General features: G+C 41.0%; 1 protein-coding gene across 2 annotated transcripts in view; it reads left to right on the top strand.

Annotated features, from left to right (window-relative positions):
- The window catches only part of COL4A2 (collagen type IV alpha 2 chain), a 218,523-nt gene that overhangs the window by 152,419 nt on the left and 50,315 nt on the right, over positions 1–15,789 (top strand). For both annotated transcript variants that reach the window (XM_058276427.1, XM_004447021.5), the window contains exons 19-24: positions 1,565–1,675; positions 2,175–2,324; positions 8,200–8,292; positions 9,668–9,831; positions 13,561–13,633; positions 13,726–13,832. In XM_058276427.1, the coding sequence (XP_058132410.1) occupies positions 1,565–1,675; positions 2,175–2,324; positions 8,200–8,292; positions 9,668–9,831; positions 13,561–13,633; positions 13,726–13,832 (698 nt within the window). The remainder of the gene's footprint in view (positions 1–1,564; positions 1,676–2,174; positions 2,325–8,199; positions 8,293–9,667; positions 9,832–13,560; positions 13,634–13,725; positions 13,833–15,789) is intronic.

The following is a 15,789-nucleotide window of genomic DNA, read 5'->3' as shown; positions in this document are numbered from 1 at the left end:
AAAATGAAGAGGGGGGAGGAGGAGCCTGTACATCAACAGAAATTATGCCAAAGTAACTGAAAAGAAAAATAAAAGCATTCTTCATAATTTTCCAAACAAATGAGGAAGTGTATGATTTTAATTTTTATTTTGTTTCTTTTTATTTAATCATAATAATGGCTAGAACTCATTTGGTGCATACTCGGTGCTAGGCATTGTTCTAAGTTGTTATAATTTCACTTGTCAATGAGATAGGTACTTATATTAGCCCCATTTTACCAATGGGGAAACTAAGGTACAGGCACATTAAGTTCACTTAGGTAGGAAGTGAGGAGGAAGATGAAAACCCAGGCTACCCCGTTCCAGAGTCCATCCTCTTGACCACTGAGCTACACTGCTAATAGCAGCACGGGTTCAAGGGAGTCACGTTTCAATTCCCTGCATTTGCAACTCAAATATGATTTGCAGCAAATCCCTTCATTATTTTTAGGGATTTCCTTTGAGATTAGAAAAATTAAGAAACACATAGAGAATGATGGCTATCCTTAAAAATTACTAATACCTATATGGCAAGCCATCCTATTTTATTCTCTTTCTCTCACTTTTCCCAATTATATTCCAGGAAAATACATTATATGGTAAAGTGTTGCTATTTACATAGCAAAAGAACATACCATTGCCATTTTGCATTTGTTTATTGAAGGATTAAATTTTGTAATAAATTATTCATTCAGCAAACAGTTATTAAAGGCCTATCTGGGCATAGAGCTGCGCTCAGGGAAAAGGGGAATCTGGTCCTTCCCCATGCCCCAAGACTCCTAGGATGGTGTCTGATGCATGGTCAGATTTCTAATCATGTAATTTCCTTTATTCTTGCTTTAGACCCAGCTACTTCTTCAATCTGATTTTCCACTAATCCTGTTCACCTGTCCCTGAACACTCCAACCAACTCCTGCTATGCATTTGTCAGTTCCATACCCTGACTCTGGCTGTTCTGTCCTCTCTGAATGGCCTTTGCTTCCCTCTTCTGCTACCCTCTTCCCTCCCTGGGCTCCATTTCTGTCTAATTCCACCCTGTCTAAAGCTCAACTTTCAGTCTATATTCTCCATGAAATCTGAGTGCCTTTGGCAAGTTACTTCAGCTCTCTGAACCTCAGTGGCCTTGTTGTAAATTTGGGGTTAATGCCATCTATCCCATAGAGATTTATAGAAATGCACTAGGCTTAGCACACACAGTGGGTGCTCAAAAATTACCTACTCCTGTTATTTTTACTCTCAATACCAGATCATTCTCCAATCAATAATAATCCTCCCTTCCTTTGGAGGCTCTATGTATCTTTGTGGTATTCTGTACCTTTATATTGCTGCATTTTACTTGTAGGCATCTTCTGTCAGTCCTATCTGACCATGAATGGGTTCTTTGAAGATAGGGGCTACTGGATAGTAAGCTTTGAACCCCCCACTGTGCTCACACAGTACACACGATAATCACTAAATAAGTACTGGGGGAAAAGGTGAACATGTGTTGCACTTCATAGGCAATGATCTCATTCTTTTTGGCGGGGGGTGCCTGTTTGGGTTCCAGGTGCCAGAGGTGACCCAGGATTCCCAGGCGATCATGGGGAACCAGGAAGCCCGGGTGAGCCAGGAGACCCCGGCCCTCCAGGTCCCCGTGGTATAACCATCGGAAGTGAAGGTAACGTAGTTTCCTGATATCAAAAGCTAAGACCAAAAGTGAACAGAACCTTTCCTAACTACACAGCTCTTTTTTCCCGTAACATTTTATCATAGACTAGGCATTACTAATTGACTTGTGTCGTGAGTACTTTTTAGGTGACTTAATGGACATTGCACATTTGTCAGTAACTCCCTACTTAGATTACACCTCTGATGAGTAACTAGCATGCTTTCATCGGTCAGCTGCGAAGAGCGGAGGGAGACATCCACTATTGTTTCTGGGGGTCAAAAACAACTAGCAGGCCTTTATTTGGGACAGATAGAGGTGTTTATTTAAAGTTGACAAAAATGAAGATGAGCCATACCAATAGCCCCCATCACTCAAGTAACTTAGTGGATTGCAAACTCTACTAGCCCTGTCGGTGGTTGCCTTTGGACACGAATGCAGATTAAACTGTTAAATATCAGAAGCTGCTGGAAGGGAATTACACTGCTGATGAATGCTGTTTGAATTTCAGATGAGATGAGAGGTTTCCCAGGAGAAATGGGGCCCAAAGGCGTCAAAGGAGAGCCCGGCCTCCCAGCTCTCTTCCCCGGCCCACCAGGAGCTGATGGAAAGCCAGGGCTCCGAGGACCCCCAGGGCTTCCTGGGGCACCTGGGCCAGATGGTAAGTGGATGAAAAACTAAAGGGAGAGGGCATGTCAGTGTTCAAATAAACAAATCTGATACCAGTTGGATTTTTATTTGTTTTTTTCCTGCCAAATGATTCCTCAAAATAATCCAATAGGCCAGTGAATTTTAACAGAGTAGAATCCTCTGAGGTCAAAACAGAAGAAGCTGATGATGGAAGAAAGACAATTCCTTGTAAGCCTGTTACTATCAACAACCCCACTTACATTACACAGTAAGGGAGGTTTCACTTCAGTCAAATCAGTCCTTCAGTGAAACATCTAAGGGGTGCAGTCCAGAAACAGATGTAAACTGAAATAGCTATCCAGGGTTAGTGATAATTTCCAAATGCCTTCTTCCATGGGGGAAGCCTTACACCATGACTCACAGCCTCTCTCCTCTGCTATATTAACAACTTTAAACAGACTTGATAATCTTCCTTCTCAGTCCTCTGTGTAGCCAAAGCTACAACTTAGCAGGTGATGATAGTTGATGACAAAACAAGATTTGGCTGCACCATTTGTACAAAGTAGCAACCATTGGCCAAGACAAAGACCAAAAAACTATGAAGGTCTATACAAGCATGATAGCGTGAGCTCATTTCCTATTCTTGAGGACATCATTGAATCATAGCACAAAATATTATTTGCAGGTTATAATGTTAACCATGACTCTCTATTAGTTGAAAAGTCTGTTTAAAGAGGCAGAGAAATGTACACTACATCTTTGAGCCTGCATCCAAAAAAGTTATTCTTTTACACTTGAGAGTTTAAAGACTATGCTTCAGGAAGCGGACTTGGCCCAATGGATAGGGCGTCTGCCTACTACATGGGAGGTCCAAGGTTCAAACCCAGGCCTCTTTGACCCATATGGAGCTGGCCCATGCACAGTGCTGATGCGTGCAAGGAGTGCCATGCCACACAGGGGTGACCCCCACATAGGGAAGCCCCATGCACAAGGAGTGCGCCCCGTAAGGAGAGCCACCCAGCGCAAAAGAAAGTGCAGTCTGCCCAGGAATGGCACTGCACAAACGGAGAGCTGACACAAGAAGATGACGCAACAAAAAGAAACACAGATTCCCGGTGCCGCTGATAAGGTTAGAAGTGGTCACAGAAGAACACACAGCGAATGGACACGGAGAACAGACAACTCAGGGGCGGGTAGTGGGGGAGAGAGAGAGAAAATAAATAAAGAGTATGCTTCAGACATTATAAAATCTCCTAAGGGGAGCATGCAGCCCCTGAAGAGATCGGTTAAATGAGACATTGAAAGAAAATATGTAGCCATACTGTCCCTTTCTGTTTGACGTTAACCAAAATTTAAGAGCTTCTTCCTTCCAAAATATTTGACTTTAAATTCTCTGACTCCACACCCAGTCATCTCTTACAGTTTCCTATCTTAAAGGAGAGAGAACATCATATTTCCTAATGGATAGTGTTTGATTTCAGTTAAAGGTCAAATTCAAATCAGTGTTCATGCTTCAGCTGCCTTTGGAAGACATCTATTTGCTATTTCCAGAAGTAAAATTTTTGGAGGTATTAGAAGCATTATCTCTACATATTTCTTCCATTAAAAGGATCAGCAGTCACTTCTCTGATTCTATTTTGTATTTTACAATACATTTTTAAGTTAAAATTGTTCCACTTTCCCAATTTTCCTTCAACCAGAAAAGCTAAAGCTTTTTCCTAAGGTTCAGATATTTCTCTGGTTCATGAATTTGCCGTATAGCTTGAGCAGCATTCTCTTTAATATTTTTTATTGTCTGGAAGTAGTATTTATTATTGTAACATCAGTGATAAAAGCTACATTTCTATGACCATTATAGTTACTAAATAAATGGTTGAGTTTTCCTTTTTTTGGCAATAGAACATTATACCAAAAATTGGGCCTTTCTGAAAGACTATGATTAAAGGCTAAATTTTGCCATTATTCCTATACCTAAATTCTATTTTGATAAAGACTCAAACACATGCCATCTTGCTTCAGTCTATGATACAATCAACTGCAAACAAATCTACTTATTTATGCTCTGTATTGCAGATTTTATAAAACAGATGGCATGGTATTTGATACATTTTATCAACTGAAAACTCTAAAAGCACCCTTTAAAGCTATATCTTACTCTTGTGAGTACATTGTTTCCAAATCACCTTTTTTTTTTAAGCAATCTCTCATACAAAAAGCAGCCAACCATAATGACCTTTTAAACATTTTTGTATGTAGTCATAATTTAGTATTAATGACTTTGATTCTCACAGAGTTCAACTTTTTCTCTGGAATCAAGTTGTTTGGATTTTGTTTGTATTAACTGCATTTCACCCTGTTTTATGTGTTTCTTCTGATGAAAACCAGAATGTGTTCTCTTTTGCAGTTCCAGCAGAATCAAACCATGAAGTTGTTTTCTTTCAGGGTGAAACAATTTGCATGTTCTTAATTCCAATGCGGTTAATTCAATTGAGAATTGAGGAAACTCTATTCTATTGCAGAATAAGTCAAAATTCTGCACAGCTTGTTATAGCCATTGCCTCTTCGTGAAAATCATATTTTAAAACATCTTAGCAGTGCATCATTATTTCATGGGAATTATCTGAAATTATTGATATATTTAAGGGAAAACAACATAGAAAAGAGGAAAGATGACACTTAAAATGGCACTCTCTACCCTTTTGACTAGATTTGCATTGTCCAACACACTATAAGGAACTCCCTCCATTTCTTTGTCCCTTATATCATGAATCTAAATTAAAATGCCATAAACACTAAAGTATCTGTGGTTAAATAATTCCATCTATAATACTACACTTCTCAAAGTATTGGTAGACATCCCAGAATCCTCAGGATTGGGGAATAAAATTTGTACTAGAGTGGACTTACTGGTATCCTACTATAGACTTATTGGTATTCTAGCAATGGAAGAAATTATATCATTGATGTGGAGACAGTGGCCACTGAAGATGCTGAAAGCAGGGAAAGGGAAAAATAAGTATAATATGGGAGCATTTTCAGGACTTGGGATTGTCCTGAATGACATTGCAACAACAGATACAGGCTATTATATATCCTGCCATTACCTTCAGAATTGAGTGAGAGTGTAAACTACAGTGTAAACTATAATCCAGGCTTAGTGGCAATGCTCCAAATGTGTTCCTCAGTTACACTCAATGTACCACACTAATGAAAGAAGTTGTTAGTGTGGGGAAGGGTGGAAGTTGTGGGGAGTGGGGCATATGGGAATCCCTTATATTTTTTGTCTAACAATTTGTGTAATCCAAGTATCTTTTTTAAAAATAAAAAATACATTAACTTGGAGACTTAAAATAAAACCCACAAATTCCACCATTCAGCTGAAATTGTTTTTGACCTGGTTGCCAATTACCCCCTACTGCCAAATCCTAGGGATGTTGTTTTGACCTCAGCAGCACGTGATACAGCTCCTTCTTGAATCACTCTCATCCAGGCTCCATGACATCCCTTTTATGACACTCTTGTCTTTCCCCCTAATCTCTCTTGCTTCTCTTTTAGGGGCTCCTTGCCTGGCTTTTCCTTCTTCCCCCTCTACCCATCCAGTATATAATTGGCATTCCTTGGCGTTCAATCTGGACTGTCTTCTCTCTATTCTCTCTACCCATTCATATTCTCTCATCTATTCATGTGAATTTAAATATAATGTATATACCAGTCACTCCCTAATTTTGTTTCTTGCTCTTTTCTGTCTTATGAACTATAAACTCATACAAACTGTTAACTTGACAGCTAGTCAATACCATATGTCTTACAAACATCTCAAACTTTGAATGCCCACTATTGAACTCTTGATCTCCTCCTCCTCCAATCAGCAGGCCTCTCTCCTGGTCCTCACATCTCAGTAAACCCAGCTCAAGCCAGAACCCTGGAAGTTACACTGAACATCTCCCTTACCCCCATGCTGAATCCATCACTAACATCGTCCATCTTCAATCTATCCATTTCTCCTCATTTCACTGCCATTGTCCTACTCCAAGCCACCATCGTCTCATGCCTAGTCTCCTAGAATAGATACCCACTCATGATCCAGGTTATATTCTTTCTCTCTTCAGGCAATTCTCCATGCAACCATTGAATCATTTTTAAATGTAAATTTTATTATATAACTTCCTTCCCTAAAATCCTTAAATAGCTTCTTACAATCCTTGAGATAAAATCCAAACCCTGTTCCCTAGACCACATGGCCCCACCTGTTCCACTGACTTCCATCTCCTTGCCTACAACCCTACCCTTCACTCACCACCCTCCAACCTCTCAACTTTCTTCCTATTCAGGGCCTCTTACCTTATGTCTGGAACGTTCTCTCCACCCTCAGCTTGACTGCCTCTTTTTTATTCTTTTTGTCTTAATTTGAGTCACTTCTAGAAAAGGACTTTCTTGACACTCCCTCCCCATAAATTTTAAGAGGTCTATCGCTATTCCTCTCTCCATCGTTTCTTGTTCTTTCCTCAGAGCTTTGGCTGTAGTTTGCATTTCTATGTTGGTTGGTTTGCTAATCTGTGTTCAATGGGTATCTCCACCCCAAGGCTGTCAGCATCATGAGGATCCGTCAGTTTTGTTTCCTACTGTATACCCAGTGTATTCCTAGCATAGTGCCTGGCATTGATGAGGCACTGGATAAATGATGAATGAACGAACAATGAAATAATATCAAATGTATAATAGGATCTAATTACATGGGACAATATTCATTGCCTTTCCATAAAAAGATATAGTCACCTTGGCATTCAAATTCTGGTGGTGTTTTCCCAAGTAGGTTACAAAAGTTTTTAAAATTTGGTGATTTCCTCTCCTTTCTGCTTCCTGAATAGCCTCGTTCCTCCTCTCAAGTACCATGTGGTAGGTATGACAACATGGTATCTTAATTTGCTTGGAGGCAGTATCTTAATTTCCTCATGATCACATGAGCTAATGATCACTACTAAGTTTAACAGTGAAGAAAAGAAAAGAATAGGTTATGGAGACGTTTGGATTCCATAATCCAGCAGTAGTTTTCTGCCTGGAACTGCACAACCTGATTTCTACCACAAGATGGCACTCCTCTCGAATGTGACATCAAGAGTTGTGTTGACTTTAAAAATATATTACTTACAGCTTCAACCAGGTATCTCTTCTTGAAATTTTTGGAACCCTACAGACAATGGCAGAACTTTTGAAGTATCTTAAACCCTGTTACTGGACATAGAGGCTCGGAAGGGAGGGAGAAGGGTGGTAGCACAAAGAGGTTCACTGATGTTGACCAAACTGAATCCGGATCAGTCGTAACTTACCTACACTGATTACTTTAACTGTGTATTTGTGCACACAAAGGTGTAAAAGCATGTGTGTATTTGTGTGTAAGTGTGCACACAAAGGTGTAAGAGAGGGCAAGCAAGTGTGTGTGTGGGGGGGTATGGGCATGGGGAGGTGGACAGAAGAGGACACCTGTTCTGGGGGAGAGGACAGAAGAGGAAGCAAGTTAATTTTAGTGTCTTTGTTCCTTTTGGGGAACCAGAAATGTGTGGTTGCTTTGAAATCCAAATATTTAGCACAAAAATAAAATGCATGATTGAAAAACCAAAACCTTTCTTTGGATTCAGTGTTTCCCAAAAGGAAAGATTTTTATCTTTAGAGCTTAGCTGATAAACTAAATTCATAGACTCTTTGATTTCTTTCTAACCCTGAAAGCTATGACCAAAAACAGACTAAGTTTCTTTCTTAAAAGGTGTTTGGAATGGAATTGGAGTTTATGGGTAATTTTTATCCTATCTTGGGAGATTTGTTTGCAAATTTTTCCAACCTTAGGTTCAGTGAAATTTTGGGTCTCTCCACCAGTTGCTAATTTTCCTATTCTTGTGGGTTTCCTTTAGGTTTCCTCTTTGGACTCAAAGGAACCGAAGGAAGGGTGGGCTACCCAGGGCCTTCTGGTTTCCCTGGAGTTAGCGGACAGAAAGGATGGAAAGGTAAGGACTGCCTGGGAACCACGGGGGAGCGGATGTGGAAAACATCTTGACCTTGCTAAGTCTGCCTCCCTTCCAGAAGGTTAAATTGATTCCCCTTTTCACCTTTTACCCTGAAATAAAAATAATTCTCCATTTCTGTACTAACCTCCTTTCTCCCATGGGCATTATACTAAAAGTAAGTCAGCTTCATTTTCTGAGTGCCCAACTTTCCAGTTTGCTCATCCCTTCTCTGATAAGCCATGTTCATAATTGAATTCAGGTGATTTATCCCAAGGGATCAGCTTCAAGCCAGTGTAATGAGAATTTGCAAAGGACTCCATCCATTGCAAAGTGATTGCATCAATCAGCTCTTTTGATCCTAGTGATGATTCCCAAGTTAGGTATTATTTTAGTAGGCAAGGAAACCAGAACTCAGAAAAGCAGAGTGACTTGAGCAGGTCTCACTCCCAGCTAGTGGTGCAGGTGAAGTAGAACCAAGCTGTCTTTGCACTTTATTCTAACTGCTGCCCCTCGCGGCCTCCACTCAGCTTGAGGCCACTTTTCCAGGGCAGGGTTGGCCTGAGTGGGACCTCCTCTCTGAGTCCTGCCTGAACAAGGATAGCGCTTAGTCCCACACTGATCTTTCTTGTACACGTGGGGATGCGTGCACATGTCCATTGAAGGTGAGCAAGTTGGGGGCAGACTTCAGGACTCAGAACACCTCCAAGGGAGGTGGCATTCCTAGTTGAGCGCTATAGCATGGTTGTACTCTGCCCTCACCTATGCCCTGGGAGAGCCATCGTGAACGCCATGGGGCTCCCTTACTGGCTGGCTCCCTGGGCTCGGCCGCCAGCCCGCAAGAGAGGGCGGGCTGTTTCCTGTCTATTTGTCCGTGGCCTTGGTGCCTGGGTTCAGGCAGGGGCTGCAGGCCTTAAAGGCCAGGGCTCCCACCAGCAGCCCCTCCACGGCTCCATTGGCCTGAATGGCTGGAACGCTCTTTCCTCCCCTTAGCCCTTCAGGCTTAGCAGTGGCAATTGCTTCCTGCTGTTCCTAGTCGCTGGATCCTCAACTTCCCTTGTTACAACCCATACCTCGGTAAAGAGTCCCAGTTTTAAAGTATCTTTAGCAAGCTGAATAGAATTCTGCTGAGGGGTCTATAGCTGATAACTTGAGCGACATTATTAGCCTTGCTTTCCTCATCTAAGAAATGGGCATAATAATCCCTGCCCTGGGATTGTGTGATGATCAGAGAAATCATGTGTAGGTATTTAATCAATGCTGCTTCCTCCTCACCCAGCTGTCCTGACCCCAGTCCTGTCTCTACCCCTGCAGTGCTAAGAACGGTATTAACTAAACGGCTTGTGAATAACTAGTCTCCTCCCTCCCTCACTTGTAGGGGATGCTGGGGACTGTAAATGTGCAGAAGGAGATCAGTTCACCAGGGGTCCTCCGGGACTGCCAGGATCCAAGGGTTTTCCAGGTGCCAGTGGAAAGCCGGGGGAGAAAGGAGACCAAGGAGACCCAGGCCAGCACGGCATCCCTGGTTTCCCAGGGTTCAAGGTGAGAAAACGGGGTCCTCTTGTTGACCAATGTTATCGCTTCCTGGGCTGCTCAAAGCAGTACCATGCAGTGGGTCAGATTAAGCAATCACCATTCATTTGCTCATGGTTTTGAGGCCAGGAAAATGTGCAAATCAAGGCCTCATCAGGATGATGCTTTCTTCCCAAAGTCTGGCTGCTGGCAATCCGTGGCTCCTCTGTCACGTGGAAAGGCACATGGTGGCATCTGCTGGTCTCTTCCTTCTCGTCCAGATTGCTCTGATTTCATCGTCTTGATTCTGCGACTTTTCTCTATCTCTGAATTTCATTCTCTTATCAAGGATTCCAGTATTAGGATTAAGACCCATCTTAATTGAGGTGGGCCACACCCTAACCAAAGTACCCTCATCAAAAGGGTCACACCCACAGGAACAGATTAAATTTAAGAAAATATTTTTCTGGGCACATACAACTTCAAACCACCACAACCAATTTTTACAAGACCAATAAGATATCCTTAATGCTTATCCCATTTCTCCCGTCCCTGGCATTTATTTATTCAATTAACACAGCTTTGAAACAGCACCACCCATTTACCCAATATTGCATTCAGAAACACCCACATGCACCAAGAAAACCTTTAAAAGCTTTTACTGTGGAAATGTACAGTGGTGTGGCTACTTTGGAAAACAGTTTGGTGATTTCTCAAAAGTTAAACATAGAATTACCATATGGCTAACGCTGCAATTCCACTCCTAGGTGTGTATGAAAGAGAACAGAAAATATGTGTTCACACAAAAAGTTATACATGAATATTCAAACTTGCATTATTCATAATTGTCAAAAAGTGGAAACAACCTAAATGTCTGTCAACCAATGAAGAGATAAACAAAATGTGACATAATCATGCAATTGAATATTATTCAGGAAAGAAGTATTGCTACAATGTGGATGAACCTCGAAAACATTATGCTAATGAAAGAAGCCAGACACACAAGGCCACATATCGTGTGATTCCACTTATATGAAATGTCCAGAATAAGCAAATCCATAGCCGTAGGAAATAGACTAGTGGTTGCCAGGGTAGATGGGAGGTAGGGTATGACTTCTTAATGGGTACAGAGTTTCTTTTTAGGAGTGTTGAAATGTTCTGGAATTAGATAGTAGTGATGGTTGTATGACCTTGTGAACATACTAAAAATCACTGAACTGTCTACTTTAAAATGGTGGGTTTTATGGTATATATTCTCAAATTTAAAAAACCTTTTAGCATTACGAATGTAAAGCGTACATTACTTATTGACCAATCGCCTGTACAAATTTGGTTTAAAACTGATTTAGTATCCTATGAAAGCTTCCTTAACCCCTTAAATAGTGAAACCTCAGAGGAAATCATGAGTTCGCTGTCTATGAATATATGAAATTCCTGACCATGGATTTCCTGCACATCACCTAAGTGGCCTTTATTTCATGCCTTATGAAAAGACCATCAGGAGTTGATTGTCATTCTCTGGCAGGTTTTAACTGAATGACAATTTCAAAGTAAATTTCAGATATAGGCAAAGGACTTAAACTTTTTATTTATTTATTTTTTATTTAAAAAAAGAACTTCAGGAGATTTATCAAGTGAAAAGCCTATCATTTTACATACTTAGCAACTGAGAAAAAAGTGTTGCTAAGGACATCTGGCCAAGGGCAATTTGAACTGCCTGGCTCTATTTCATGCTGCAAGAGAGTTGTAACCCCAGACAGAGTTGCTGGTACAGAAGGTCGTGACCCATAATTGCTTTATAGCACAAGAGCTTTGCAGGTGAAATGAGTTCCACTGTGCTGTTCCTTGGGAGATCTCAGACAACAGGAAATGCAAACAAAGTGAAGGTGCTATGCTTTATCCTGGTTTTTTTTTTTGTTTTTGTTTTTTTTTTTTTTTCATGGGGAGTTTGTAATAAACTTTTTTTTTTCTTTTTTTTTTTTTAATTTTTTTTATTTTTTATTGACTTTGTAATAATATTACATTAAAAATATATATGTGAGGTCCCATTCAACCCCACCCCCCCACCCCCCCTCTCCCCCCCCCCCAACAACACTTGTTCCCATCATCATGACACATCCATTGGATTTGGTAAGTACATCTTTGGGCACCTCTGCACCTCATATACATTGGTTCACATCGTGGTATCCTGGTTTTTAAAAAATACCTTTCCAAACGAAGGCTGTCTAAGCATGTAAAGGTTGCTTGCATAGTCAGAAAAAGTATATGTAGTGAGAATTTCAAGCATGCCGGTGGCAGAATTAGTAGGATCTTTGGTTGTTTATAAAATGGTTCACTAGTTCCTAGAGGCCCAATGAATCCCATTTTGTGTTCCTGGAATATTAAAAATCTTTCCCCAACACTGTTCTACACACTCTCCCAGCATTTTTCTTCACCCAACTCTGGTTTCATGTCTATTACTTTGTGTTTTAATTAGACATTTATGTGTCTGACAAACCCATAGGATAGGAACTCCTGAAGCTGTTTTTGTTTCTTCGTTTCTTAATATTTGCCCTGAGAGTGTTTGGCATAGTGCTTAGTGTATGGGAGTCAGTCAGTAAATGAATCCATTTGTTAATACCTCCATTTGCCCAACAAATATTTATTGAGCACCCTCTATATGTGAGACACTGTCCTAGATACTGAAGGAATGTGTCACCCTTTTCTGCAAAGAGCTAAAGCAAAATATATCAAGCATCTGTGGAATTTTCTAGGAGAAAAGAACTCATAATTACATTTTTTTTTAATGATTTTTTTTTTATTCACTACAAGGCAATGCTATTGAGACTGTGGTAAGACAGGATTAGGGTCTTTGCCCAAGTTTGGATTTTCAGAATTATAGGGAGTAGCTGCTTAATTAACATAATTACTTTTAACATTAGACGTAATTAAACCAGATCTGAAGGTCTCCATATTCTTTCAGAAAACGTCTACCAAAATATGCCAAAAACTAGCATATCAGACATATTAAAATGCAGTTCTGAACTGTTCTGCCCATTGAAAGAGCTAAACTAGATTTTACAACCTAAAATTTGAGTGTCTGTATAATAAATATGTCTCTAAGGTATGTTTTCCCCAACCTTAACTTCAGTATGAAGGACAAGCTGTCAGTTAAATTATATTTATTGTTCTCAATATTAAATGATCACAAATATTTATTCCTTATAGTTGGAGGATTTTAGCTGTTTAAATTCTAAATAATTGTAATTAATAGTAAGAAACACTGTGTTTTAGACCAATGCTTCCCAAACTTCACTGAGTGTATGAGTCCCTTAGGACTTTGCCAAAATGCTGTTTCTGATTGAACAGGTCTGGAGTGGAACCTGAGATTATGCTTTTCTAACAACTGCCAGGCCATGCTGCTGATGCTGGCCCATGGATGGCACTTAGAGTAGCAAGCTTCTAGGTTTGTCCTGTCCAATATGGTAGTGTTAATGACATGAAGCTAGTTCAATTTCCATTTTAATTAATTAAAATTAAATGAATTTAAAATTCCTTTCTTCAAACTCACTAGCCACATTTCAAGTATGGGTAGTGGCTACCACCTCTGACAGCACAGAGAGGGAATATTTCCAGCATCACAGCAAGTTCTTTGGACAGCTCTGTGTTCAATGGTAGATCATCGAATTCAATTGTTAGCTGAAAATCTCCTTTCCTCCCAATTTCTTAATGTTCTTAACAGTATGAGGGGGGAAGACAAACTTTCATTTGTTTCCACAGGGAACCCCTGGTGACCTTGGACCCCCAGGGCCTAAAGGAGAAAAGGGAGATTCTAGAACAATTACAACCAAAGGTCAGTTCTTTTACGGCCAAGCATTCGTGAACTGTTTAACCTTTCTTTGGGAAGCCCTGTATAGATGGATTCACACTGCAATCTTTCCCCAGGTGACAAGGGACAACCGGGTATCTCAGGTGTGCCTGGTGTGAAGGGTGATGATGGAGTCCCGGGGCGTGATGGGCTCGATGGGTTCCCAGGCCTTCCGGGTCCTCCGGTGAGTAGCCACCACCTGCGGGGTCAGCGCTGGAAGCTTGCCAGTTCACGTTCTTTAAACTCTCAAGAAGCAAATGGTATATGTGTTGACGTGAAAGTGACTCCACACATAGGACAGGACCATCCGTGTTTAGTGAGCAGAAATCACATTTTTTTTAGGAAACAATGAGCTAGGTTGAAAGCCAAGAGTAAACATTTCAAGAGCAGTAAAGATTCCTCCTGGTGTGACAGAATGAAACACACACCCCCACACCGTCCAAAAAATTTTTGAATATTTTAAAGTGGGTGGTGGAACACTGTTTTTCCAGCATAGGTTGTGAAATGTACAGTTTATTTTTCAATAAGTAGACACAAGTTCTAGAAGAAGGGCAGTCCACTAGCATGCGAAGACCTCCAGTCTCCTTTCTTCAGGGGAGATTTAGAGACAGAGGTGGGGAAAGGGCCGGGTTAACATTGGAGACAAGCTCCTCTGTTTATCCTTCTTCTCTCCCTTCCTGCCAGTCATGCCTTTCTCGTGGACAGTTCTGGAGTTTTGTGGCTTCCCCTTCTCATGATTCTGAAATGTTTTCTCACCACTTTTTTTTCTAGATTCCATTCTCTTCCCTATGGTTCTCAAACCTCTGCCTACTGAAGCGCTTCCTCCTTTTCGAAGCTCCACACCTAAATTTTATTTGCCTGCTTATTCATCTCATTCTAACAACCTAGGTCTCCTCTTTCTTTAATGTTACTGGTTTCTGTAGTAAAACTATTATATTTTTAGCCCAGTTTTCTTGGACTCTTCCAAAACACTTGGAAATCATTTTCAAAAATAATCGGTTTGGCACAATTCTTCTACCACATTGCTACCTTGAACTATGGCCGGTTCTCATCTCCAAATTATATTCACTTTATGAATTGGATGAAATCTATTTGACAACTAAGGAAATGAAATTTAGAGTGATGAGGTGATGGGATTTTCTTCTTGTCAGTATTGGGTCGAGGGTCCCGGCCAAGGCAATGAGGAGTTCAGCTGAATCCCAGTGGACTCTCCCCTGTGCCAGCACCCTCCTGGAACACACCTGTAGTCAGCAAAGCTGGGTTTACTAACTCGCTGCAATGAGGTATAATGTACACCACGGGAAACCATAAGCAACTCCACAAGAGGGTGTTAAAAAGGACTTAATGGTAGCGAAGAGAACTTGGCCCAATGGATAGGGCATCCGCCTACCACATGGGAGGTCTGCGGTTCAAACCTTGGGCCTCCTTGACCCATGTGGAGCTGGCCCATGCGCAGTGATGCGCGCAAGGAGTACCATGCCACGTAGGGGTGTCCCCCACATAGGGGAGCCCCACGAATAAGTAGTGCGCCCTGTAAGGAGAGCCACCCAGCATGAAAGAAAGTGCAGCCTGCCCAAGAATGGCACCGCACGCACAGAGAGCTGACACAAGATGATGCAACAAAAAGAAACAGATTCCTGGTGCTGCTGATGAGGACAGAAGCGGTCACAGAAGAACACCCAGCAAATGGAGACAGAGAGCAGACAACTGGGGGAGGGGGGAGTGAAGGAGAGAGAAATAAATAAATAATTTTTTTAAAAAGACTTATGGTAGGATTTTGGCTTGTGTTAGGTAACCTGGGGGAGGATTCAGAGAAGCACGGCTTTGTTCTGGATTGGATGCTGTCAGAAAGCAAGAATAATCCTATGACTGGGTACCTTAATAAAGCTTACCTAGAAGGCAAGGAGAACAAAGAGAGGCTAAAGCTGTATTGATAAAAAACAAACAAAAAAAACTAACAGTCACTCATATTAGCCAGAATAGGAGCATGATTGATCATTTTTTCAGTTTGAACAATGCTCATTTTTTTGTCATTCAGATATTATGGAGTAGTCTTTTTTTTGTCTTCTTCATCATGATCACCATGTCTCATGTTGATAATATGTGATATGGTTTATGTTTACTAGAACACCACAGCCTGG

The sequence above is a fragment of the Dasypus novemcinctus genome, chromosome 15 (genome assembly GCF_030445035.2).
Source record: "Dasypus novemcinctus isolate mDasNov1 chromosome 15, mDasNov1.1.hap2, whole genome shotgun sequence".
In the NCBI taxonomy this organism is placed as follows: Eukaryota; Metazoa; Chordata; class Mammalia; order Cingulata; family Dasypodidae; genus Dasypus; species Dasypus novemcinctus.
Note: the sequence above shows the minus strand (reverse complement) of the source record. Positions and strands in the feature narration are given on the sequence as shown.